General features: G+C 45.0%; 3 protein-coding genes across 3 annotated transcripts; all 3 read right to left on the bottom strand.

Moving 5' to 3' along the window:
• Nucleotides 1-1599: 1599 nt before the first annotated feature.
• Nucleotides 1600-16603, bottom strand: trip10a (thyroid hormone receptor interactor 10a). The gene is made up of 15 exons (XM_068749488.1): nt 16573-16603; nt 11873-11988; nt 11288-11344; nt 10636-10783; nt 10089-10151; nt 9671-9775; nt 9441-9569; nt 8909-9055; nt 8622-8810; nt 6648-6812; nt 5011-5120; nt 4622-4754; nt 3996-4081; nt 3793-3926; nt 1600-2817 (listed from the first exon to the last, which is right to left on the bottom strand). Exons 1-15 carry the CDS (start codon nt 16594-16596, stop codon nt 2669-2671), a joined length of 1755 nt encoding a protein of 584 aa, XP_068605589.1. The 5' UTR covers nt 16597-16603; the 3' UTR covers nt 1600-2668.
• Nucleotides 16604-19435: 2832 nt separating this feature from the next.
• On the bottom strand, nt 19436-22805 carry angptl6 (angiopoietin-like 6). The gene is made up of 6 exons (XM_068749983.1): nt 22380-22805; nt 22142-22279; nt 21847-22048; nt 20464-20657; nt 19704-19974; nt 19436-19620 (listed from the first exon to the last, which is right to left on the bottom strand). Exons 1-6 carry the CDS (start codon nt 22803-22805, stop codon nt 19436-19438), a joined length of 1416 nt encoding a protein of 471 aa, XP_068606084.1.
• A 1234-nt stretch (nt 22806-24039) lies between these two features.
• On the bottom strand, nt 24040-26650 carry mrpl12 (mitochondrial ribosomal protein L12). Its single transcript, XM_068750230.1, has 5 exons — nt 26518-26650; nt 25557-25755; nt 25393-25458; nt 25073-25210; nt 24040-24574 (listed from the first exon to the last, which is right to left on the bottom strand). The coding sequence occupies exons 1-5, from the start codon at nt 26574-26576 to the stop codon at nt 24458-24460; spliced, it is 579 nt and encodes a 192-aa protein (XP_068606331.1). The 5' UTR covers nt 26577-26650; the 3' UTR covers nt 24040-24457.
• Between the last annotated feature and the right edge of the window lie 616 nt (nt 26651-27266).

The following is a 27266-nucleotide window of genomic DNA, read 5'->3' as shown; positions in this document are numbered from 1 at the left end:
TTTACGTATGACAGACGAATCCAGTTTGAAACCTTGTCTGGCCAAGTGTCCTCTCTTTCCTTCTCGTTATTACTGTTGTGAATAAAGTGCATATAAAAAGTGGGGCATATGTTAATTTGTGTTATTTAATTAGCCAGTATAAACAGTACGGGTTTGAAGCCAGTGCAATTTGATCAGGTATGCAAATGAATGGCCTATATTGCAAATGCTACTATGCAGAGAGGAAGTCAGATTTGTGCCACCTCCCTGAGAGACATGATGCAACAGTGCCACCTATTGAATATGGCATGCATGTACCCCAGTGGAGCAAATAATTCTGGTACCCCTGAAATAATTCTGTTGCCTTCTGTTTTTTTCTTTCATTTATTTTTTTGTTAAATACAGGAAGCTACACACAAACTAACCATTTCAATTCAATAAAAAAACACCAAAATTTAGATTCCTTAAATCCAACAGCATCTACCTCAGCTGTGACATTTTGAATTTAGCTGATAAAGGTGCTTTGAAGCAAGATACGTGTTCTGCGTTATAAACAAGAAACATTCTGCCATCACACAAATTGTGCAAAAGAGAATTTTAATCCAAAACGGTGAAGAGGAACAGCTGAGTGTGACATTAAACATCCCAGTCCTTGTTTACTGCGTCTAAAGCTGCGACCGAATCGTCCAGGAAATGTCTTTTAGAGCCCATTCCTGCGCAGAGAGCAATCTCAATCCACTCACTGCCCCCTTTAGGGGTTGTGGACCCACATTTGTTTCATTTTAGATCTGCAATTTAAGTTCCCCAGTTTCCACTTTCATTCTAGACTAGAGGGACAAACAGTATGATCAAATAAAGTATCCAGAGGAGCAAAAAAAAATATGCCAAAAACTGAGTGTTCATTGGAGGCAAGTCTCTGTTGCTCTTCATTTGTCAACAATTTGTACATTTCAGTCATTTTCCCCACAATGTGGGAGAATTTCCCACCTTGAAATTTGTCACCTGGGGCCTGATGTATTTTGTACCTCTCCTCCATTTTAAACTATGTTAGTAATAATAAAAGTCCCATATTATACTTTTTTCCCCGCAACTTAATGCAGTTGCCAAACACTTATGATATGAGTGACTTTGGTTAAAGTAGCAAAGAGATGCTGCAGGTCCCTCTTTCCTGTCTCAAACATCTGTCAGAAAAGCCTCTGAAAACAAAAATGAAACTAAGTTCAGTACAATGAATGTGCACGTTTCCAGAAGCGTTTCTGTACTTGATTACAGAACTACACAAACAACCTAGGATTGACATGATGGTTTATTTAACTGTTTTTGGGTTGATAATGACCCAAACCCTCCATAATAGTGTAGAAACATGGGAAACGTGAGTTTTTCATAATACAGGACTTCTAAGGTTCAGTTTCAAAGATGGGTGTCAGGTTGGTGAAGTAGAAATCAGTGCCTTTCTAAATCAAGTTTCATTCCTGCCATGTGCTTAAATTCACATGAAACTAGTCTCTGCTGATTGGGCAGCAAAGTGTACAGAAATGACATGACCCCTTTCACATTTTTTAAAATGTGTTTTACATTTATTAAGCCCAAAAAGAAAAGGAATTTTTTTTTTTTACACGCAAAAAATGGTATCTCTACACAATGTTTGTGTATTCAGAAAGGCACCAAAGACAGTTATTGCTTCTTGCATAAAAACAACACATGGATCAACATAGTTAGTTTTTATCCATTAAAATAAAAGTCTAAGACAATAGTGGTGATGGGATAGCTAAAATATATATATTATTTATTATATAAATAGTCTGTGTGTGAATTATTTACTCCCTTTAACAACTAGACTACCATGTATACAAGGGGAACAGAACAATGCGACAGCATCCTTAATGCAAAGTACAACTTCTCTTCTTTATTCATAGAACATACATGTTTGCAAGAAATTATTCTTAGCATAATTTACAGGATGTGACTATTAGGAAAAGGGCTATACTATTCCTGCAAATATATGAAAGTGTATTTCAATGATGATACAACTGATTGTCTGAACATGAAAGTGTTTTTTCGGATTGCTGCTCTTTCCTCAGGTGAAAACCAAAATAAAACCTTAAGTCCATCCTCTTTTGGGGAGACTAATGATCTTCACAAGCGCCAGTGAATAAGAACGGCATATGCTCACCGGCGGAGTGGACTGCTGTCACTTCTGCTGAACTGACTTGCTCCCATTTATTACTAGTACAAACACTTTCCGTTAAACTGGCAGCATTAATCTTCCCTCTTCTTGAGTACTTCATCGTGCTTAGATCACAATGGCCTTACTGGGTTGTGCAATGAAGCAAACACTTGTACCGCAATCCATCCAACACTTTTTAACCAAAAGCAATAATATATATATATTTATATATATATATTAGAATGATATCTATCAGTAAAAAAGAAAGAAAACTGCGGTTTAGGTGGCTTTAGGCAACTGGGATTGCAATGATGTTATATAATCCGGGAGTGAAATACTGTTAGCACCATTCCTCTTCCAATGGGAGAAATCGCTCTCCAGAAATCAGAGCACCGTATCTAGAGCCCCTTCTAGACACACAGGTGTCCCGCCCTTAGTGCTGTGACCTCTTTGGATTATCCCACCGGATGAACTGCATTCACTTTGGTGAAGTGATCCTTCCTTCTCTTGTTCATAAAACTCTTAGTTTAGAGCGAGGGTGACGTAAGACGTTGGAATGTATCCTTCATCCCCATTGTTCCTACGGACACGGGTCCAGCCGTCCCCCTTGTCCTCCTCTATCACAGAGAGTTCCTCCCCCTCCTGCATAGAGATGGTCCCCTCACTCGCACCTGAAAACAAAGGCAACTAGATGAGGGGAAAAAACGTACAGCTGGAAGCAACCATTGTACGCAAGTTTGACGGGGAAACGAGATTAGTTGTCAGCGGTTGCAATTAACAGTTCTCCCAGGCACAGTTTAGAAAGCTCAGTGCAACTGACTTCACAAATAACACAAAATGTTTTCATAACGACTAATTCAACGCCTTGAATGAAGTTCTGGAGTCTCCGTGGCTTCATGTGCTGCAACCATTCCTGTTGGTCTGCTTCGGATCACGTGCTGCTGGAATGACCATTAACAGCCAAGCATCAACTTCCTTGCAGGAGGCAAAATGTTTTCCTCTACAATGTCCTCCAACTTCCTGGAATCCAACAGACCCTCTACACACTGCAGGTTTCCAGTGCCGGAGGAAGCAAGTCAGCACCAGAGCATCATCGAGCATCAGTCACGCTTCACTGTGAGCCGGCTGTTCTTTTAAACGAGCGACTCATTCCGTCTCCTCTGGACATGCCGCTGGATCCATCGGCCCGAAAAGTTACGATTTCTTTCCCCGCTGTGCAGAACAGCATCTTAAAATGTCTGTCTTATCCAGACGGTCGAGATTGAGGCAGTTTTGTGTTGAATGTTGCATTGCGCTATTTTCAATTGTGTTTTTGCAATTTGACTGTTGCAAATATCTGATAATTAGTATATTCTGCCAATAAAATTAATATATAATCGGGATTGAGTTATCTTCCTTAGCACTCCGTAAATAATTACAAAAAAACACAACTGGATATTTTTGACAATCATGATATTTCAAGAATGCTACCATAATTGTGAAAACGTAAACATCCAGAATTATCAAAAAACTTAAAAATGCACTTCCTTTAACCAAGAACAAATTTCAGTTCACTCACATGCCAACTCAAATTTCAAATAAACTTGTATTCAGAACGGCTGTGCGCTGGAGAAGAGAGCAGGCAGCTTAAACATCCCGTCACATACCAGGAAAGTTGTACATGGCAGTGCATTTCCCAATAGGAGAGGCCAGTTGCTCGTCTTCAAAGTCGTCATCAAACTCAGCGTAAATGGCGTGGGAGGGATCGGGAGCGCTTTCATCGGAGTGAGCTCCGTCGGGGCTGGACAGAAACACAGGTTCATTCTGCGATTTGACTGAAAGCAGGTGATTAAGCAGACGCTAGCATTACCTCGGCGTATCTTGAGCGCCGTTGTTGAATGTGTGAGCTCTGTAGTGCGGCATCTCCCCCCGACCTCCTGCCTCACCCAGCCAGGTCTGCACGGGAGAGAAGAGGAGATGGGGAATTGCTTAATTAGATATCTCCATGCAAACGAGCCCAGTTTATGCATCAGTTCTGCAGGTCCACGTCAACAGAAGGTTCCCGAATCGGCTCGCACTTAATTAAGAGGATAGAAAAAGGAAGCATGGAAAATGCATTCAGAAAATGTCTAAATTAAAATGTGCAGTCTGGGCTTATAATAATAATAACATGAACAGCAATTCATATAATCAAATCATAATATATTGATACCGAAGCATGAAATAAAAGTCTGGATCACCTCAGAATGGGAAATGATAGCGTCATTATACAGAAATACCTTGACATGCGAGTATAAATCACCCAAATCATCGCTAATAACAATGGATGAGTTGTTTTTAATTGCTATATAGACACACACACAGAGAGACACACAAAATGATTACTGCAATATGTGGTTTTATTATAAGACATCTCAAAGCCAAAAAATATATTCCTCGCAAGGCTGTCCCGCATCTAGGAATGCTCGTGCGACTTACAGCACAAACAGAGATTACCTCATACTTTTTGACGTCTCCTTGGAGCCGCTCTATATTTTGCGACGTCTGGCCGATTTGGGATGCCAGACTAGCGGGGTCTCCCATTTGAGGATTCTTTTCATAAACATCTCTCATCTTCTCCAGGGCCTCACTGAAGCAGAGGAAGTGAGAGAGAGAGAGAGAGAGAGAGAGAGAGAGAGAGGAATGAGGGATGAAGAGAGATGAGAATTTCAGTGGAATAGTGTTCCCTGCAGAGCTCAGGGCTGAGTAAACAATCCAGACGCTCACACCACCACACGCCAGTTATAGAATCACGTGGTGCTGCATGCATATTACATCCACACGCCCACTTCAAACAGAGATGGTTATTGATATGCAGAAAGACACCCCACATATACAAAACACACCTCTGATCTACTTCCTTCTGCAACTCTTTGCCAATCTCCTCTAGTTTCTGCTGCAACTTCTTCCTGCGCTGCTCTGGGGGAAGATGGGTGAAGTCCTCCGTCACTGTGGGCTGTAGGAAGTGACAGGAAGGGCAGGTTAATGCCGCATCACACTTAACAGAGTCACACTCACAGGAAAAAAAAAAAAGACAATACCTCTGGAGAGAATTCGACTAAAAGTGTTTAGCTGACAAAACATCTCAAATCTCTTGATTAAACATTTATCAGACCTCCAGATGTGCATCTTCAGTGGGATCAAAACAAATCCAACGCAGCACCCATTAATTATTTAAACCGGCAGATGGTTTAGGATGTTATGTAAGTGGGGTTGCGTCAGCAACGCCGCGGTCTGAGTCCATCTGTCCACCAAAGACGCAACACCTCAAATGCTGTAGAGGCTCCGGTGGAGCAGCAAATCCAGCATTATGCAAAGGTAAAAAAAATCTTGTTTTGTCAAAGAACTGCTTCCAAGAGACACATTTCAAAACATTATGCATCAACAAAAGTTTCGGCGAATCTCTTTGTGGGAGATGAAATACATTGTGCTGCTGGCACCATCGATGGAAGCGCCCCTGCTGCAGCTTTTCAAAAGTGGGTCTGTGCCAACAACCACCTACTATAATAAGACTGCAAATAATAATAATAATAACGATACACCATGAATCCCCGCTGCAACCCCCCCCAAAAAAGAACACAAATTCACCAAATGATATATTGGATAAAATGGTAAACCCAAGAAAGTGCAGCGATCAGAGCAGCGGTTGTAAAACACGCCTCCATTGCTTTGCCACCAGGTGGCCACCTCTTCAACACATAGAAGAAAGTAGCTCAACTACACAACATGTTTGTTCTGCTGAGTGGGGACAGACACTCCAGTAGCATCATAGATAGTGGAGTGGCAAGGAGGCCATGACTGTGTCCCACAAAGGAACCCCTCACACCAGGTCTGTTATATGGCCACGACCCCCTTCTGAAGGGAGTGAAACATTGAAAGTCCCGTATTATGCAAAACACACTCTTCCCATGTTTCTACACAACTAATTTGGTGGGTTTGGGTCGTTATCAACCCAAAAACAGCAAAATAAACCATCCAGTCAATCCTGGGTCGTTTGTGTAGTTCTGTAATCGTGTACAGAAACGCTTCTGGAAGAAATCTCTCTTACTGTGACGTCAGAGTACGAAAACATGCACAAGATATGCATGCACATTCATTCGTTTTTGTTTTCTGAGGCTTTTCTGACAGAGCTGTTTGAGAGAGACAAGAGGGACGCTGTCCTGCAGCATCTCTTTGCTACTTTGACCAAAGACTGTCACAGATATTCCATACAAGTGTCTGGGAACTGCATTAACTTGTGGGAAAAGGGTAGAATATGGGACCTTTAAGTGTAAAACAAAACATCTTGAAGAGCTACTTTCATTTTCTACCCACAATTAATGTTCTTACATCCTGATACCATGTAAAACTCTAACATCTATGCTCCATGTGTGAATAGTGAATTCACGCATTTGCTCTCGCATCGGCTGGGACACACAATGATTTGCGAGGCATGATGAGGCCCCCCCCCCAGGCACCCAAATCTTTTCCTCTGGCGACTCACCGATCTCCTGAGGGTCCGGAAGGAAGCGATTCTGGGTTTGACTGTCTTATTGATCTCCTTCAAACAGTACGACAGGGGGTCCCGGCCAAACTTGGGGGAAGGGGGTCCGTTAGCAGGCGAGGGTGCGGGGGGAGAGGGAAAAGGTGGGAGCGTAGAGGGGGAGAGCTGGGATTGGGCGAGGACCAAGCATCAGCGCCCAAGCATGAGGTATGTAGGCAGAGGGTGGTGTACGGGATGGGGGAGGAGGGGGAAGACAAAAAACAGAGTGGAAAGGGGGGGAAAAAGACACATCAACACCTTTTAAAGCGCACAACGATGCAACAAAGACAACACTGGAGCAAACCCCAGCAGGGCCAAGAGAGCATAAAAGCTTCAACGCACGCACACAGACACACAGAGACGACCCACCACAGATCCCACAACCAGGGGCCACGCCGGCCCCCCACATCTGCTGCCAGGACTGAACTTACATTTAAACGTGTTAACTATGAAAGAGAAAACACCAAAATAAGCTCCCTTCTTCTTCTTCGTCCATTAAGTGTTAAAGAAATGAAGTTCAAAGTCCTACCTGGGCGATCCTCGGAGTGTGACCCAAAGAAATACAGCAGCGATTCACGTATCAGTGCAGTCGTTGTGCATGAATACCACAGTCACGACTGCTCAGGAAGGGGTTAATGTGAAAACATGCCTGGAGTAAACTCGTGTCAGCTTGATATCTATGCGGAGAAGTGTGTGTGGGGGGGCCTTATTAGGGAAATTACACGGGAGGCGGAACACCTCCTCAATAGTAAATATCTAAGACGGCCCTACAACAAGGTCCCATGGTGGGGGGGGGGGGGGGGGGGGGGACAAATCTAAATACAGGATAGCAGTACGTAATAGGAATGCTGAAAGCTCGGTCTGGCCTCCTATTCATTCTGCTGAAGTTCTAATTAGGGTCATGATTGATGCCAGAGCAGCCAGCGAGACGTGCAGAGGGAGGAGAGCGGCTGAACGGGCAAATAGAAGGGATCGGTTAGCGCTGGGGCAGGAGGGGGGCACTACTGGTTAGCGGTCAGCTACTAACATCACACCAGTTCCACTCTGGAACTTGGTAACCCCCCCCCCCCCACAATGGAGGCCCAAAACTGCCACAATTAAAAATAAATACAAATGGGGAACAAATATGTATACACCGGTATATAAAGAGCAGAGAGCTTTTATTTATTTATTGATATTTAAACATATTTATTTTCGTATGTATTTCCACATATATTTTACGTTTTTTGAATCTTGTTTTATATCTATATTACCGGTAACTGTTTTATATTTATTTATGGATACATTTTAATTTTTTGATTTTATTTTCCATTTATATTTATTTTTAATTGTGGCAGTTTTGCTCCTCCATACGCCCCCCCACCCCTGAGATAAGATCCAGGAAATCGATTCTCAAGATCAAATGCAAAAATATCTATGCATTCACAGCACAAATGTGTGGTTGGGTGTGTGTTTGAGAATCCTGGTGTTTGTACCAAGACTTTATGGCGACGTGACGGCAGCATAATGGAAGCAGCGTCTCTGCAGACGAGGGAAATGCAATGTTGTTTGGAACCCGTGCTGAAGAAAGCACGAGCTCAGCAGAATACTGACTGCCCGTTGACCTATTGGAAGGGAAGAGAGGGAGGGTGTGTGGGTACAGGGCGGTCAAAGTTTGTTCGCTCACAGCCGGGGGGGGGGGGGGGGGCAGGGTCGTGCAGAGGACCTCCTTCTAGAAGAGTTTGGTGGTTTATATAAAATACAATAGAGAAAGTGGTTCGTGCATGGTCATCCTGAGCCTTAGAGAAGCAAAGTCTGTGCACGTGAGGGGGGGGGGGGGGCATCTTGGGTCTCACCACTGCTTCCATTCATCACTGATGGAGGGGGTTGCTAGTGTACTCGCTGCACAATCGACGCAATGCAAGACAAATATCTATATTCGTGTTGTCAGCCTACCTTGCTTCTTTTGCTGAAAAGCCGAAAGTTTTTGCTCCTGTTCCTCCCCAGGAGGTCCATGGGGGCTTTAGGCGTGCCCAGGCTACTTTCGGATGAGGTCCGGTTGATACCCTGACTGTAGTCCTCAAACTCCACATCTCCGGGACGTTCAAATCCTGACTTGTTCTGCTCTATTACAACCATGGAGTCCTGCATTGCATGCAATTATAGAAAGCGTCAATGCTTGTTTTCTCACACACACACACACACACATCCACATCCATTTAGCTTCCCCGAGATGGACTCACATTGCTCTCATTAACGTTAGTGCCAGCTTTCGTGATGCCTTCCAGGCACTTGCTGATGATGGGCATCACGTGCTTCTCTGTGTCTGAGAACAAGACGTAGCCTTGGCCCAGCTTCCGCACTCGCCTCTCATCCAGGTCCTGCAATTTCTAGCGAACACACAACAACAGCTGCTCAGACACTACTATTGCAAGGGATGAGGCAATGGATAATAGGGATCAAGTTAGTATGGGGCAGGTATTTAGGATTCTGTTGCTAATCTTGAATGCTCTGATGAAAGTTTTGAACGTTCACATTTTAGCACATCTAGAGGCGAACTTCAACAGTCCATGTCTGACTCATCGGGCACATTTGAACTTTCTGTGGCTTGATTTCTAACATTTGTAAAATGGTTTCAAAATCAATGTATTTTTTTTGGGGGGGGGGGCTCGCAGATTTGTCCAACGAAGCATTTTGAAGCAAAATATCAAACATTTTGGCAACCCGGTTTTGCACAAACGCAGGAATATTGGCACATTGTCGAGTGTGACTCACATTTAAAATGAGCGGCATGTCCTTAAAATAGAACTGCTTCTGCTCCTTGTTGAACTTCTGAAGCTGAGCGGCGTAGTCATTCTTGCACTCTTCCGCGACATGCGCTCTCAAGTGAGCCTGCTGCTTTGCCTAGAACCAAACACAATGGCCAACAGGTTAGTGCATCCATATCAACTTGGATCAAGATAAATAGTCCTTAAAATGAGGATGCCCCCCCCCCCCCAGGTTACTTTTTCAACATCCGCCTTTGTTGCATTGATATCTTGATCGGTCTTCTCGGCCTGCTGTGCTGCGCGCTCCGCTTCTCTCCATTCCCTCTCAAAGCGTTTTTTACTCTGTTGTGAAGAAAGACAGGGAAGGTCAGGGCGGGGGGGGGGGGTAAAAAATGAGGAGGTTCCATTTGGAGCAGAACTTCTTTCACTCGTTCTACAGAGATGGATAACGGCGTTTGTGGTTGTTGGGACTCTGTAGCCGTGCTGAAACAGATCTTGGACTGTTGATAAAGGTCTAACCTGCATTTTGTATTGATCTATTTTTAATCATAGGGATATTTTACCAGAGCCGTTTGCCTCCAAAGACTTTTTCCATTTGAAGGCAAATAGAAAAAGGCAAATGCATTCAAACGACGATGGCCTCCTTTTAACTTACACTCTCGAGCTGCTTGAAGGTGCTCTCCAGACTCTGCTGGGCTTTCTTGGCCTCCGTCAAGTACTGCAGGCATTCATAAAAAAAAAATAGACAAGCGTGAGAGGGGAGGGGGGGTCGGATGACAGGGAGAAGGGAGGCCGTACGTTGGGGCAGATATAGAATAAACGAGAACCTACAGAAGCCATGTTTCTGCAGCTACAGCAGCAAAGCTCTCCAGTCCAGTGGGACAAAGCCACTGCATTCCTCGCAGAGAAATGGAACACCATGGGTCAGGCCGTTCCATCCCCGGGGAGACACTAAGAAAAGCTTCCTTCCTGCCACAACTGCACAATCTCCATTTAATCTCTCTCTCTCTCTCTCTCTCTCTCTAGTCTCCCCCCATTCCGCAGGCATGCAGGAGTACATCCACGATAGAGCTGCAACAAATAGCCAATTCAATGATTCGTTGCTTGGCACAAAATTGACCGTTTGAAATTCTTTCACTGCTTATCCATTTGGTTCAATCTATTCTGCGCACCCCCCCGGCTCAGCTCCACGCCGAGCTCACCGTCTTTCGCTCCTGCTTGAGCTCTTGCAAGTACTTGGTGAGATCTATGCAAATGCTCATCATCATGTTCTCGGCGATCAGCTCCCTCTGCCCCGCATAGTCGTTCATTTCGTTCAGGATGTCCAGGAACGACTGGTAGCCGGACAACCTACCATCGGGGAGGAAGAGGAGAGAGGAAAGGGTGGGGGCATGAGATCACGGCGATGGGACCGGCGATAACGCCACACAAACACAGGGTCAGAGACAGGTCGGCAGCGGGCCATGGCATCGGAGCTTTCACGACCTCCTTGCACTCGCTTCCTTCCAGGGCAGCACGAACGGCACGATCATAAATCGCACTCATCTTAAAAGCGTGATGTTATTTACAGGTCAGCAACAGCCAATATCGTTTTGAGGCAAAGCAATTTCCCCGAGAGAAAAAGTTCATTTCATTTCTGACAGAGCTGTTTGAGACAGAAAAGAGAGACGCTGTCCTGCATCATCTGTTTGCTACTTTGACCAAAGACTGTCACAGATATTTCCTATAAATGTCTGGGAACTGCGTCAACTTGTGGAAAAAGGGTAGAATATGGAATCTTTAAAGACGATAATCCAAACCCCAGACGTACTCGTCACCTCCGCGCTGACTTCGGACAGAGAACCGTTGGCTCACCTGCAATCGGGTTCATCTTTGCTGCTCCGTTTTAAGTTATATTTCTTGGAAAGGTTCCTGTGGACAATAAAAGCACATTAAAAAAACAAAAACTAACTTCCTCTATATTAAACATTTCCTCGATTTTCTCTTTCATGCAATAAGACTAAAACATCAGTCCACTATGAGCGGCTATTAAAATAGCCGTCCTTCCTCCTTTCATTTTTCCTCTGACCACATCCTGTCTATCTTGTGCCAGTCTGCTCCCACTTCCTCTTCTCTCCAGCTCAGCTCAGCTCAGCGCTGCGCCAGATGTTCGCCTGCAGATGGGGACACAGCTGGGAGGGAGCAACGCGGGCGAGGAGCGGAAGAGGGAAGCAGCGAGTGCACTGTGGTCGGAGAATGAGGCCAGTGTTTTGGAGACAAGCTAGATTCTGTCCCAAAGTAATCACGAGACGGCGCAAGCATTTCACAAACAGCCTCCCAGCAGGCGCCCATACAAACACACACACACACACACACACACACACACACAGACTAACACAAGCTGCTTTCGGCGTTGGAGGCAGCCGGCGCAGGACAACAATGACAAGCTGTGAGGCCCACCTCAGTTGTTTGGCATAGTTCTGTTCAATCTCTGTCCTCTCCTTCACAAACTTCACATACTTCTCCACCAGCTCCAGGCCGGACTGCGTGTACTTCTCGATGACGTCCGACTGGTCCTGGAGAGGAAAAAAAACAGTCAAACTAATGAAAGATACTGAGACAACTCTCTTAAGGCGATGGATGACCTCTCCTCTGCATTGAGGTCATCTAAAATGATCGTGGATGGAAGGTAATAATCTCTGGGAATTCAACAGTGACGGTAAAATCTGTCGCTAAAAATGTAAACAACAGTTCCTACAGCGAGATTAACACGTACCGGTATCGTAAAAGGGAAACGGGACAAGTTCAAAATGATTTGGGGACCATTCATGGCCTTTGTGAAAGGTTTAGATTTATTAGAGGAAGAGGAGGATGAATGAGGTATAAAGTCCAAATGATGTGAAGTAAAACTGCGTAAATGAAGGAAATACCCTCAATGTGACATTTTTCTTGGAATTTAATTTGTCGAGAAGCAGCTTGTTTAGTCTGAGAAGTTTAGTTTTATGCTTACCGGTAATTTGTTTTTGTCTTTTATTTTCTTTCTATTTTCTACTATGAGAGCGCAGACCTCCACCAAGCATCTCATTCCCCTCGTGGATTTACACCATCCACATGGTGATCCAGATCATCACCAAAAGGTTCTAGATTAGTCTTAGTATCTTTAAACACCATCATGAAAAGTCAAAGTGAATCAGAGTTGATGTGTATTCTTAACTGATTTTTGAATCCATAAATGGAGTTATTCTTAACTGATTTTTGAATCCATAAATGGAGTTTTCAATGTTAAAATGTTATCATTTTTTTCTCAAGTGTGTGGTCCAGGATAATAAAGAAACAACAAACTACCGGTACTTCCTGGTCTTGCGTGAAGACGCTCCGGAGTGAGACGAGGGGAAACATATGCAAGCTAGCATCCAATGATTGCGTGGATTGCTGCGCAATCTCAATCACATCCCCCTTGTGCATTCCAGATTTGCCCACATTCAGCAATGTGCACGGTGTGCTCAGATCGCATGACTGGGTCTACTTCTTGAGCAGTGATACGGCTTTAGATGAAGTCTGGAGAAACATGCTTTCTATCCTCTGTGACACAGAACAGCTCAATTTCAGGCTTCCTATCCCTCTCAGCTCCTTATTTGGTCGAGCGTTTCATGCCACCGTCAAGCTGAGACAGGTCTGTTGAGCGTGAGAGATGAGAGCCACGGCAATCTTCTGGCACTTTACACCCCCCCCCCTGCAGCCATGAAGCCCTAAAGGCGTCACGGCTGCAGACTTTAGTGTTGGGGGGGGGGGGGGGGGGGGGGTTCTGACAAGTTGGGCCATGTTCATGTGTACGTCTTCCTGTCATTCATTTAAAACAAAGCAGATGTCACCACAAAAACACAGCAATATCAATAAGCAAAAGGTTTTAGCGGTTTAATCTATCATGAATTATGGATCAGTGGCAATTATAGTAAATATGGGCAAATGAGGCTAGTTTTACACAAGAATAACTTTGCAACAACAACAAAAAATGCAATAGTAATTAAGGAGCAAAACTTTGCTCGAATTATATTTCCTTAATTTTGGGGGACGGGCGAGTAGTATTTGGGAGTAGCAATAATTGTTTAATAGTTATTGCAAGTGCATCGTAAAAGGTTTATTGGTGAGATTAAATTCCTCTTTTAAAACTCAATTACTCCCCTGTCAACAAGCAGCTTGCCCGGAATGAGACCGGTCCGTGGCCGGTGTGGCTTAGCTGATCGTTATACAATAGTACACTAAATCAGTGTTGTGTAGGAAACACACAAAACTTACCGGTGTTGATAAAAATACTTAAAGGAGTATTTCCTAATAGAACTTAATAAAACATGATAGGCTAGTCTGCCAAGAAGGCAGGTGACTGTCACATAAAATACAATAAATAAATAAATAAATGTCCCAGTGTGAAGTATTGTTGACTCTACAGTTCTCACATCAAGGATGACAGTGCACAAAGCAAATTGTGTTTTTTTTTTACTGTCACTTTTAACAGTTTTACTGGAAAAAGCCGTATTTCTCAGAATTACTAAAAACTGAGAAAGTGGGGTTGGAGCCCAATTATTTATTTTTTTTCTCTTGCGTGTCGGTGATTTTCCTTCAATCTGTTGTGTAATTTTTACACGGCTGTTGCTAAGATACACGTTAAGGCACATATCAAATACGTCATCTCCAGAGTCGTCTTATCGGCAGCTGATCATTTACGGTGAAATGAAAGGAGAAAGCAAAAGAGCTCTTAACTACGTGCTCTCATCTCTGTTTAGTTCTACGTTGGATTGATTCCAAAAGATTCAATATTTCACGATGACAATAAAAAAAAAAACTAATTAAAACCATTTTAAAATCAAAACACCCTCACAAGAGCATAAGTATCATCTCATCAAGCAGTTATAATTATCCAACTAGTGCATTTTCTAATGATCCAAGTGCTGCAAATTAAATGGTTGTAATGAGTCCCCATAGACTGATATGTACGGAGTTTTTTTCCACACGTTTTGTGTGGGATGTTTCTCCAGATAACTTTCAGGTCGAACAGCAAAAAGCCATGTTCCTAGTAAAACTGCGGTTGCATCTGGATCACGCCATTAATACCTTTCTCCCCGATTTACCTTACAGTTTAGACATCCTGCCACACATTCATAGGCGCACGCAGCAGTATTATCTTTGCACTTCTGCTCCTGCATTTAAAGAATTGGGCACTGAAAAAACAGATTTTCAGTGCAAGTTTAGGTTTCAAAAAGATCAAAGTGTCTCTTTACTCTTCATCGTGCTTTTGTGTTTCCGGTATACAAATGAATTCCGCATAACTTCTCATGCAAGTCACCCTGAAAGCCGCTAACCTAGGAGGCTCGGGTGGATGTTTCAGCCTTGAGTCACTCCGTCTTCTGTCGGCATGCGGCGCCGCAGTCCTCAGGATTGGCCTGGTAGCTCTCAACTCGCACAGCTAATGCCTTGACACTGGTCTTACACTCTGTGCCTTAAAATAGGTATCGGATTAACGACAGTCAGGGGACAGACGCCACGACCCAGAGGGACGACTCTGCAGCTAAACGCTAACAGAACCAATCATGCCTGCAGGGCTTTGTGTCTAGTCACATGGGGGGGAGGTTATAGCCAATTGTTTGTTTTTTTTGAGGGCATTGATTTGTAGTTGGCACTGACGATGAGGAAAATAACTCTTTGCAATGAGCAGGAAAGACTCCTACACATAGATGGAGCATCTAATTAAAAGTGGGCATGGCTGTTTCTCTGTGACTCAAACAAAGTAGGACAAAACTAATTAGGATGTTGCACCAGCACGAAGGATGGAAAGGGGGCAATGGGGGGGGGGGGGGGGGGCTAGGGGGAGACCTTCCTGTCCCTCATCTTTGCAGTGCTCCATTTTACAAATGCAGGGCGCTTTGAGAATCTCCGTGTGCAAATGTTGCCAAGTTATGTGGCTCTTTCACTGTGGTACAAACAGTGGCAGTCGCCAAGGTAACGGAGTTGCATATTTAGACAAGGTTAGTTGAGACTCCCGGAATCGTGTCAATAATCTCAGCATGAGTCAGAGACGTACGGCCAACAAGCAGCTCGAGTCACCGGAAAATCAAGATGTCTTGAAGTTTTGGTTCAGTGCTGTGTTGTTAGAGTAAATAATCCTCCCGCCGAGGGGACAACGCGAGACACTTTGTCAAGCCGTGCTGTCTGAAATGACAGCGTCTGAATTTATCTCTATAGGCACAAAACATGCTAAATAAATAGTCATCCGACACAATCGTCGGCCATGCGTGAATAATCTCTGTGTGCCTGTTTGATTTAGGTTTACGCAATAAGAATCTGTATGAAACTTGGCAGGAGGATGAGGACGAGGTCTGTGCAGGAACAGATGCACTAACTTTTTGCAAAGGGGGGGTAAATGACACAAATCAGACCCAGATAATAATCTAGATTAACCAGATATAACTGTTTTCACAGCGGCTAATCTGCCCTGTAGACTCTCTGGTCGCAGGTCTGCGCGTTTGATTTAGGATTGATTGAATTATCGATGACTGTTCGTCTCGTCTGAGGTTTGCTTTCTGCCATTCTGGTCGTCATCGTTAATAATTCAGGTCACCAAGAGTCAGTCAGATCTAGAAATGTCTCTCAAATGTATTTTTGTTGCATTGTTTGCTTTTTATAGAAGATATTATTTGGATTTCATATTTGATATATTAAACTATAAAGCAGAATAATTTCCTCTTCAGTCTCTCGTGCGCCGTTTATTCCAATATCTGTCTGTGAAAAAACAACAATAACACAATGATCCGCACAAAACCCGAACAAGCGTTCATCGATCAATACGAACTCTCGCGTGATGTTTGTTACAGCTGGTAAATAGAGCAGTCGGAGATAGGGGCATTCTTTATTTGCATTTATTTATTGTTCTTATGTTCCACTTATTTATGTTTTAATTTACCGCACTGCGTCTCAGCTGCGGTTTTTTCTTTCTTTTTTTTTTAAGTGCTTTATAAATAAAGTTGAGCTGAGTGAGTGGAATCGTGTCGATGAACGCGCAGTTCTGCAGATCGGAGCTCTGCAGCGTCTCGCCGTCATTCCCGGTTCAGCAAACTTTCTCACTGTGCAGGAACTATTGCCCCCAAAGGGGTAAGAGACGAACTCACCCACAGCTCTGTGCCCCAGTCCATGTTCCGCCTTGTTCTACCCCGAATACAAAGAACTTCTCCAAAGTTTATTCCGGCGGCTTGGAAGACGGTCCAAGCCGGTATAATTCCGCTTTGATGGGTCAGACGCAACTATTCCGGCTCCGGCTCCTTCAGAAATCTGTATAAAATAGAGTCATCGTTAGTAAACGCAGGCTGGCCCGCTGCTAGACGAGTTTACCCCAAATATTTTTCATAGGAAAGGAAAGAGGGATGAACTGAACTCGCGTTCGCGTCCGCGTCGATCCCAAATCCTAAACCTTAAAGGGGCCGCGCGCAGAATCGCTTCAATCGGACGCACAGGCGGTTCGATTCCCTCCGTTCAGCGTGTGTTATTCTTTATGTTGGTGTCGACGTGACCTCGAGCAAGGCATCTATAAAAGATCTAGCTTAGTAGTTATCACACAACTGATAGTGACAGACAATAAGTCGCGTATTCATGTTGAAAAACACGCCTCAGTGGAAAAAATGGAGAATATAATGAAAATATAATATATTTTAATCGGGTTTATTTGAATGTAATTGTACCCAATTTAAAACAGTATTAATCTTTTTTAAAAATGCATGCAATTATATTTCCATAGACTGCTCAGTCTGCGCATGCGCAATTACGCGCCAGCGCTTTGGTTCGGCGGCTGAGATCTGTTCGGCAGTCACGGCGCAGTGGAGGTTAGCGGTGTCCGTCTCACATCAGGAAGGTTGTGGGTTCCATTCTCGACCTGAGACTTGTCTACGTGCAGTTTGCATCATCTCTCCGTGTCTTCGTATACCTCAATGTGCGTCATCCCACAAACACGCAAACTCGGTACTAAAATTAGTATTATAAAATATAGAAAAATAATAAGTATACATTCAGCTAAAAAATCTATGAGAAGTCGGCTTCAAAAGAACATCCGGTGCAAACACTTCTGTAAAAGAAAATACCTTCATATGTCATTACTGGAGTTCATCCCAGGTCTTTTTTGTTTTTTACAGCTTTATTGTGCACTCCCCAGGGCTGCTCTTATCACCACCCACCCCATCATACTTAGTAGTCGTGGCCCCGTCCTTGGCTTTGTCTGGTACAAATCTATATTGTCCATTTTCCTTCGAACGTTTGAGGTGAACTGTGATAAGAAAGACGAAGAACGGAACGGAACGCCCAAATGATCAGAAAGGAGATGGCACTGGTTCGGCCTGAAATACCAGATCAAACATCACAGACTGAAAGACCAATTTCCTGATGCCGTAGATGCTTCACTTTGTGCTGACACCGGTTTCCTTTGCACAATTGTAATATGTACTCTGACGTCATGACCAGTGTGACAGCTCTTGTCACATTCCCGACTTTATTCGCGGCAGCGCAGACGCAAACGCCAGCATTGGTAGACGTGGCTCCTGTGACGTTGAAACGCATCTGCCGCCCCCTGGTGGTCTCCATCGGGTCTCATATTTTCACTCGGGGGCCACCTCCACAGTGTAATTTCCCATGTTCAACACAGGGGGCGTCTGTGGAGAGAAAAGTTTGTCAGGAAGAGAAACGTTGTTGGGAAATGTCTGGATAAATCCCATCTCTGTTCTCGACAATAGGATGAAGCTTCCACATAACGTGGATTTATAGCAAATAGAGCGCTGTGCCGTGTTTGTTGGTGGCTCTTAAAGGGTGATTTCACTCTCATGCCACTATGAAATGACTTAATATAATGAAATACACATGAACTCACATTGGATTGTAATATGGATGGACAGACGTGCATGTTGCTGCTGCCGAGGCTGTTTACAGCTTCAGCTGACTGAGTTCTGCTGAGTGGTTCAGATGCATTCATGCGTTTCCCCTGATAGAACCACTGAACTCTAGGTGCAGGGTTCCCCATCTGCTTTGCAGGACAACGTGTCCACACTGAACTCTTTCTGCCCACTGGCATAATTGTCTGGACAAGCTCTGATCAATGGTTTATCTGCAATTAAACAGAAGCATTCATCAATATTTATCGCATATTAGCAGAAGGCGTTTAAGCAAGTAAAATGCAATAATGGACAGATGACAAAACGACTCACAGTGTACAACAGTATGGAGGAGCAAAAGTGCCACAGTTAAAAATAAATAAAGTTCAACCCAAGACACACTTAAGCCCGCCCCCTCATTTGAATAAAAAAAATTGCTGCATTTTTCCTCTGCAGCATAAAAAATAAAAATAAGAACAGAGCGCTTGTATTGATTGGTTGATATTTAATTATAGTTATACTGTATATTCATTTTCGTATTTATTTCCACATATTTTTACTTTTTGAATCTTGTTTTGTATTTTTTTTTTATTAACTGTCCATCCATCCATCTTCAACCGCTTTATCCGGGGCCGTGTCGCGGGGGGGGCAGCAGCCTAAGCAGGGAAGCCCAGAGTTCCCTCTCCCCGGCCACTTCCTCTAGCTCTTCCAGGGGGACCCCGAGGCGTTCCCAGGCCAGCCGAGAGACATAGTCTCTCCAGCGTGTCCTGGGTCTTCCCCGTGGTCTCCTCCCAGTGGGATGTGCCCTGAACACCTCACCAGGGAGGCGTCCATTGTTCATTGTGTTTTTTCTATTTTTAGAAACATACAGGAGCTAATGTGGTACAGATTTATTTGAATGTACATTACGATGAGACATTAAACTGTCTCATAAAATTACAATCTTGGACAGGAAGGCCAGTGTGTCTAATGATTTGATAATAGTTTACAAACATCGATGACACGTTTCCATTTTTACAGGAACGCCGGCTCAGCCCTTCGCCATAGTAACACTGGAACACGTTATTACAGTCCTCGATGTGTCATTTATGGCCGTTCATCATTATGTTTATTTCCTATTTTATGTGGGCTTGATCATCATGGAAACCCGTTTGAGAGAGTAGGACCCTCCGTGAAACTCGGCCCAGTAGACGCCATCCTGGTAGCGGCTGCGGTAGTGTCCGCCCCGATACCACACTCCATTCAGATTGGAGTGGGCGCACATGTGGTACCACCAGCCTCCTTTTTGGTAATGGGCGCAGTTCCCTGGCAATGCAATACAAGACAGACAGTAATTGAAAGTATAACTACCAACAGCGTTGACAAATAGGACCGGGGGGGGGGCAGACCTGGGTAGCTGTCCCTGTCTTGGTCCAGAGTGGTGAAGGCCTTGTTGCTGTGCCATGACAGCGAGTCGCCTGCGGTCCCGCGGTATTGGCCTAACCGCAGTCGGTACCAGTCGTTCTCCGGTTCCACGTGGAAGCTGTCGTACTCGGCAAACGCTTGTCGGCCCTGCCAGTCCTCCAGAGCCACCCTGAGCTTATACTGAGCCTGCTTAGTCATCCAGTGGAGGTGTTCCAGGCCTAGCCAATACTCTCCGTCCAGGTTCCCGAAGCCTTGCTGTAAAACACCAGCACAGCGGTTTAAACAAAGAGGAAAGCAAACGCAATTCTTACGGACGCGATCAGCATCACGGCTGCTGCTTTGCTACCGGATTCACGTGAAAAATCCCAGTAGGCGACCAGTGTCAAACTATGGTTCGACTTTGACTATTAACTCATTGGGTGCCATTGCCATTGAGACTATGCAAACACCGAACAAACCTCATGAACGATTAAAGTATCTTCTTTCACTAGAAAAGTAAAGTGCGTTTCTGCCATTTCTTCTTCCGGAGTTATTGGCTGTTTAACAGAGGGGTTGGCAGTGAATGTTTTGGGTTTTTAAAAAAAACTGTCTTTAGACGTCAATGGCACTCCAAGAGTTAATTGGCTGTCAATGAAACTATTCAACAAATGTTTAATAGCTAGAAGAAATCAGTGTCCCCTCGGATGAAATGTCATGACATTGGTGATCCCTTCACTTCTCTTCCATGGCACTGTGTGGAATGACCTTATACTGCTCCCAGGTCCTGAAGAAGTTGACCAACCCATCCTGCCTCCTCTGGATGACAGTCCATCCTCCCTGAGAGTGGTTCTGATCACACCAGGCCTGCAGGAGGTGGTTGGTGTCCCGCGGGCGGAGCAGATAGATCCCGCTGGTGGTCTCGCCTGATTCGAGTACATGCTGACAGTCCCGCCAGGGCCCTGAGTTAGCAAAAAGCAATATGCAGACATTGTATTTAAATATGCTGACATTCCTTACCGTAGGGTGTTAATGAATTGTTGCTAGCCTTAACTGTTTTTGCGATACAGTACTGCATTGGTATTACTGCTGAGCTCTGAGATGCAGGTAATTGGACAATTTCCTGAAGGAGTTCAAGGAAGACGGGATCGGATCTTATCAACATGTGACAGTGAGCAAGAACTGACTAAGTGGCTTCTGCTGTGTTCCCTCAGATTTCAACGCAGTAGGGGAAAAACACAAAATAAAATTGGTTAAAAAAAGGCTTTTGAAATTGTTTCTTTCAGTGTTGTGAAGATGACAGATTCGAAAAAACTCCAGATTTAGTTTTTTTTTGCTTTTCAGTGGGCTTTTGGATTTTTCCCGACGCATGCTCAGTGCCTCGATTGCGATAGGATGACCATAGGAATCTGTGCAAAGCAGCAGCAAAGTGATAATACGTTAACAGAAGTTCCGAGTCTCTCACAAAGACCAGTATCTTCAAGCTGCTGACTTTTTAAAAGGACTCTGCGCTCATGTGTGTCATGAGATCGTGTCTCCTCTGTTTGGGTTAGAGCTGCTTGCTGTTTCTGACATTGTTTAGGCATTCCCATAGAGATAGGACTCCTACCGGGAGGTCAGTGACTCCCTCCCATTCTGCTTATCTGCAAGGCTGAATAACGCCGAGATTGAAATGCTCAAAAACACGTTTAAAGGGGACATATTATGAAAAACTCCCTTTTCCCATGTTTCTACATGACTAATTTGGAGGTTTTGGGTCATTATCAACCCAAAAACAGCCAAATAAACCATCCAGTCAATCCTGCATAGTTCTTTAATCAAGTACAGAAACGCTTCTGGAAGAAATCTAACTTACTGTGACGTCACAGTACGAAAAGATGTGCGTGCACGTGCATGCACATTCATTGTGTGCACACATGAATCAATTTAGTTTTGGTTTCAATTTCAGAGGCTTTTGTGACAGAGCGGTTTAAGACAGAAAATAGATGCTGTCCTGCAAGCATCTGTTTGCTACTTTGACCAAAGACTGTCACAGATATTTCATATAAGTGTCTGGGAACTGCTTCAACTTGTGGAAAAAAAGAGTATAATATGTGATCTTTAAGTCTGATGGTGCTCCTCTGCTGTGCGGCGCGCTTTCTGTCGGTGTACCTGGAGTCTTTGTGATGGGGAAGCCAATGAAAGGAGGCTCTGTCTGCGTGTCGGCTGCAGCGGTGGGGAGCGACGGAGCCGTTCGGTCCTGCTGTAGCGTGGAAGCACTTTGGTCCCTTTGAACGTCGTTGCTCACTTCTTTGACTTCAGAGCTGCGGTTTGGATGAACATTAGGCCGGCTTTTTGGCGGTTCGGTTGTCACCTGCACAAGACGACACAAAAATATTCTCACTTCCTGTCTATAAAACATAATAAAATATATGAATTTAAAACTGACAATACTTTGTTCCCCTACCAGAGAGGATTGGGTGGAGTCCCTGCACTGGCACCGCTTCTCCAGCCGAGCAACAAGCTGATTCTGGGCGCTCATGATGGAGCTGAGGGCTCCATATTTCTTCTCCAGCTCCCTGTAGTTGCTGGAAACCTGCAGTGCCTGAAAAGTTCCACAACCCACAAGCACAACCCAGAACGACGAGCTTGACAGTGACACGAAGCCGTTGCGGCGCCTTGAATCGCAAAGCTGCTCTGCTCACCTGTGTTGTGGCATTCAGCAGGAGGTTCTCCACCCGCCGCTGCTCCGAAGCCAGCTCTCTCTTGTGCATGGCTTCGTGCAGCAGCTGGGCGTGCAGCTGAGCAATGCGAGAATTCATGCTGCTGCTCTCTTTGCGCAGGGCTGATACCTCCACGGCGAGGGCCCCCTCCTTCTCCAGTTGCCCTCGGAGCTTCTCCATCTGCTCCTGCTGCCGCAGGAGGTCCGCCCGCAGTGCCGCCACCTCGGAGAGATTGGCAGCAGCAGCTTGTGTGTTCAGGCACAGCGCGCCTGTCAGTTTTTGCTGTGGAACAATGAAGGTGTAAGAGCAACGGCCTCCTTTCCCGCCATGAGTTTCCTCCTGCCTTGCTCCGGCTTGAGTTGCATCGAGACAGAGCCCCAACAAAAGAGTCAGAACTATTTTCAGCATCTTCCCTGGAAGCAGGAGAAAAAGACACGGTAGGAAACGCCACGGCCCATAACAGCAACAACAGCGCCTAATCCTCTTTGGCTTTTCAGAAAGTATTGTAGCAGTTTCCACACTTTAGGCAAATAGTGTTAAAAAAAAGAGTCAACAATGTGTTCTCTAGTGAGAAAATGATTCATTTGGCCTCATGCAACTGAGGATGTCAAAAATGAATGCAAGTGCATTTCAGTGCAACAGAAGCTGAGACACATTGCCTACCGTAACAGACGACAACAGTTCAGGGCGCCTCTGCTCCGCTCCGCTCTGCAGCTGCAGCTTCCAGAATGCACAGCTGTGAAATAAAGATTAGCACATTTCAGAATCGCATCATGTTCCAGGATCTAATTAGAAGACACCCAGTCTTTTGTCAGCAGATGAGCTGCCTCTGTCTTCTTCTCTTGATGTTCTGCCTCAGGATCTCTGAAGGAGACATCTAATTACAAACTATTTAAAATGCCACCTCCCATTACTTGTTCAGTGTGTGTGTGTGTGTGAGGGGGGGGGGGGTTCCGGGAGCAGTGGGCAGGAATCCTGGGATGTCTCCTCCCTGTGGCCTCAATCTACTCTCCTGCCACAGACTCATCCTCTAAAGGAGCTGAATTAATATGGTGTTCAATGCAGACAACTAATGTTTTAGATTTTTACTGCTGAAAATCACAAACGGTACTTGTGGTTTTGCCGAAACTGGCAGTGTTCCTCATGTACGCTAACAAATGTCGTCTCTGTGACGACTTGAGGAAAGTACAGTAAAATATCTTTGCCTCTTATTAACTAGAGTGTGCACTCTTTTACATTTGGTTATTAAAACTGTTGCGGTTTATCTTGTAGAAGGATCCAAACTGAAAACCCGAGGCAAAACAAGCTTTGAATGTTTCTGAGCGCTGATGAAAACAGGATGCGCTCCAATGTTTTGGATCATTTTTAACCTGCCGGTGTCGTTTGGCGCAGACCTCACGTGGAATTTATTCTTTCTGAAGCACAAACGTCCATTTTCCCTCTTTCCAGAATTCCAACCGGCGTCCATCCATGCCAAAAAGCAATTAAACCACATCTAAACAGGAACAAAGGACTCACAACTCCCCATGTCTGAGGTGTTCATGCCCTCTGTTGGGCAACAGCGGTACAGCATGCCCGGAGACTTGTCAATTAATTCATAGCAATAGACACAAAGAAATAAGAGAAGCAACACATTTGGGTTTTTCAAATTTAATGTTGTCAAAAATTCTGCAACTATTATGCAGGAGAGACTCCGCCTCCCATCCCATCAAATACATACAGTATCTAGGGACACATGAAAACCTTCCCTTCTGAGAGGTTAAATGCACACACAGAATCACCGACTGTCTCATTTGGCACGCAGGCCAGTGCATCTGCAGCTTATTTCGCCACACAAAGCATCAGACAAGACGCAAACCGCTGCAGCCTTTAGCTGGAAAGTTCAGTCCGAGTGGCAAAGCCCACCTGATGCAGTAAGGAGACGGTGCCGATGTCAAAAGGCATTTGCATCTTTTCTCCTAGGATCCTTCCTCTTTGTAATGTAAAAAAATTAATAATAATAAATGTAATCACAGGGTGAGCGATGGAATTGCATCTGCGATGACGGAGCACAGATTCATTCACTCCAATATCACGGTGCCCCCTACTGCCTCCAGAGCCGCTTTCAGTTTCTCTGCCTCTTCCTTGGATACGTTGGCCCGAATATCCTGGGGAAGAGAATCTACTAGTTTCTTAGCCTGGTTAAGAAAGGACAGAAGAAAAAAAAAAAAAAACATATCAGTGAGGTTGATGCGTCTGTGAAAAGCCAGTATGAAGAAACCTTTTAAAAAAAGGGACAACAGTATTGACTGGCTGTCAGGGCAGAACGCAAGAACGCAACACACAGGAGCTCGCCCTCAGTGACCGGCGCCGCATCCCCGAAACATCTTCCCTGAACCTCGTTTGATCTGAATCTGCCAAACCCCGACACCAAGCTTAGAGTTCTACCAGACGTAGGCGTCCGCTGCAGCAGGACCGAACGCCGTTTTACAATGAACTGACCCTACTGTGATTTCACTTAGTTACTTGGAAACACATCTATTTGAGACAATTTTGTCAGAATGTTTGTGTTTTTATTCTTTTAATCTCAAAACTTGCTTTTCCTGGACCGTTATCCCTCTCGGTCTCCTGTCACTTTACGCATGCAGCCACAGTCTGCACATCAACAGACACTCCAGAGGCCCGGACTGACCTACCTGCACCAGATTCAAGCCTTGAATGCAGTTTTTCACTTCCTTTATAATTTTGACTTTTTCTGTTGCCTTTATTTCTGTCAACTTGACTGTGAAGTGGGTCTTCTCTTTTTTGACTGGTGCCAAGTCTTCTTCTTCAGCCTGGTTTCACAGAGAGAGAGAGGGGGGGGGGGGGGGGGGTTATGAGAAATAACTGCTGGTAAAACAATATATCAGAGAAGAGCTGATCAGATTGAAATTCATTTTCAGGTTGCAGCCTAGAATTAGATTATAGATAAACCGACAGAGGGGAAAAGCAAACATAAAAAAAAAGAATCGCTCACCGCAGCAGCAGGAACAGCCGATGCCGCCATCGGCATCATCCCGACATCCTTAATGTTCAGAGTTCTCTGCAAACAGAAAGAAAACATCACAGATGCACCGCAGCAGCTTTCTGTACTTTAGATTTAGCACGTCGTGAATCCCCCCCCCCCCCCCCCCCACAAACCTTAAGGAGCTCATTGAGGTCCGACACCTCTAACAAAGTGAGGTTCGCTATGTCGCTAACGAGCTGCCGGATTTTGGGGGGGTATTCTTTGGGTGCTCCATCCAGGGGAGGGCTGGCGATGACGTCCGAGTGACAGACGGGACTGGTCTTCAAAAGCCTGAGAGCAGTCAAAGCTGGTAGCCGCCGCTGAAGCTGTTGTCTGGGGAGGGAGGGGGGGGGGGGGGGGGGGGTCAATTAATGGCCCTGAATGTGCTGCACAATACAAATGTAGATCACATGGAAACACACACAATAATGACATGTTGGTTTAGAAAATCTGTGAGTGAATGCGGGGAATGAATGAAATGCACGCTGCGTAATTCAGATTACATCAATCTCAGGATTATCCAACAGGAGCCTCGTTCCTGATCGAGCTCGTGTTGGGCGAACATTTATAATGATCAATAGTGGCCTGAAATCTGATCGAGTAAGTTACGGGGCGCAGCCGACGGGAATTTAACCAGCAACCACTTAAATTATCTGCCGCACGATCGTGACCTTGGAAAAACCGAGGTAAAAAAACCCCATCCGCGTTATGGAGGAGGTTGTAAAAGAGGAGCCATGTTTGAATTATTCATCCGCCGACAGAATGGAATGAATGAATGAATGAATAAAGCCATCATTGGAGCAAAGCCACGTTAAATCCTCTATTCAAGCTATTCAGCTAATATCTGCTAGCATGCTCAGCTGCTGTCAAGCAGGGGGCGCGGAAAGACACGAAACTCTTCCGGACTACAGAACAAACGTGTTTATTCGAGCTGCGGGGAGGACCGCGGGTCTCCTGATGGGGACACCGGCGGGAGGAGGCGGTGGCCTCCGCCCTTGACGGAGGAGGATGCGGGACAGGATGCTGCCCGCTGCCCGCTGCCCGCTGCCGCCGGTGTTACAACCGGCCGCTGCGCGCGTGACTCGCGTTACGTACCGGTGCGCGTCCGCCGCGGCCCGCAGCGCGGTCCAGAGGGAACGTCTGGCGCAGTACATGCTGGCGTGAACCGGAGCGGCGCGTCCCGGCGTCCCTGTAAACAGAAGCGAAGCTGGTCGCAGCCGCAGCAAGACCGTCTGCCTCAAAAGCACATGGGCGTCCTCTCGGCTTCTGACCTACCCACAATGCATTGCCTGAACTACGGGAGCCCACGAGGACGCGAAGGGTTTCGTCCGCGCATGTTTCAGATTATACTACTAAAGAACTACAGTATTACTACAGTGTTTTAGCATACTATAACACTACGCTGCGATTAGGGACGGGACGAACAACACGGGCGCGTCAGCACTGTGTCGAGTGCGAAAGCGTGAAACCCCGGATTGGTGCGTATCGCTTTAACAAAAGGTCACGTGACCGATACAGGAGAAGTGTCGTCCGGATGTGCCGCGACAAAATGTGTTTATAATGAAACAAAATGTATCGAATGGTTGCGGGTTCGTTGATGGAGACCACATTGTTTGCTGTCGCCTATTTGATTTCCGCTTTGCTCCCATTCTCGGAAATGTGTGAATGAATCCATTTTTAGTGTTATTTCATGTGATTGAACACTTTGGTTAACAAAATACCATACATAAAAAAAAATTACATACAAATTTGCTATATTTTACAGGTTCGTGTTTTATAGAAAAGGCATCGTAATCGCAAAGCGCGCATCATGCACAATGAGAATCTGATTTTGAAATACGAAA

The sequence above is a fragment of the Brachionichthys hirsutus genome, chromosome 16 (assembly GCF_040956055.1).
Source record: "Brachionichthys hirsutus isolate HB-005 chromosome 16, CSIRO-AGI_Bhir_v1, whole genome shotgun sequence".
Lineage (NCBI taxonomy): Eukaryota > Metazoa > Chordata > Actinopteri > Lophiiformes > Brachionichthyidae > Brachionichthys > Brachionichthys hirsutus.
The sequence above is the reverse complement of the archived record's forward strand: the minus strand, read 5'-3'. Positions and strand labels throughout refer to the sequence as shown.

Coding starts and splice junctions, on each gene's coding strand:
- angptl6 (XM_068749983.1), bottom strand. CDS start 22,805: ATGCTGAAAATAGTTCTGACTCTTTTGTTGGGGCTCTGTCTCGATGCA. Junction 22,049..22,141: donor ACTCCACCCAATCCTCTCTG/GTAGGGGAACAA, acceptor CGTCTTGTGCAG/GTGACAACCGAACCGCCAAA. Junction 19,975..20,463: donor GGACCTGGGAGCAGTATAAG/GTCATTCCACAC, acceptor GGTGTTTTACAG/CAAGGCTTCGGGAACCTGGA.
- trip10a (XM_068749488.1), bottom strand. CDS start 16,596: ATGGACTGGGGCACAGAGCTGTGG. Junction 11,345..11,872: donor AACTATGCCAAACAACTGAG/GTGGGCCTCACA, acceptor TATTGTCCACAG/GAACCTTTCCAAGAAATATA. Junction 2,818..3,792: donor TGCCATGTACAACTTTCCTG/GTATGTGACGGG, acceptor CTTTGTTTTCAG/GTGCGAGTGAGGGGACCATC.
- mrpl12 (XM_068750230.1), bottom strand. CDS start 26,576: ATGTACTGCGCCAGACGTTCCCTCTGGACCGCGCTGCGGGCCGCGGCG. Junction 25,756..26,517: donor GCCGCGGCGGACGCGCACCG/GTACGTAACGCG, acceptor CTCCCTCCCCAG/ACAACAGCTTCAGCGGCGGC. Junction 25,211..25,392: donor CGGCTGTTCCTGCTGCTGCG/GTGAGCGATTCT, acceptor CTGTGAAACCAG/GCTGAAGAAGAAGACTTGGC.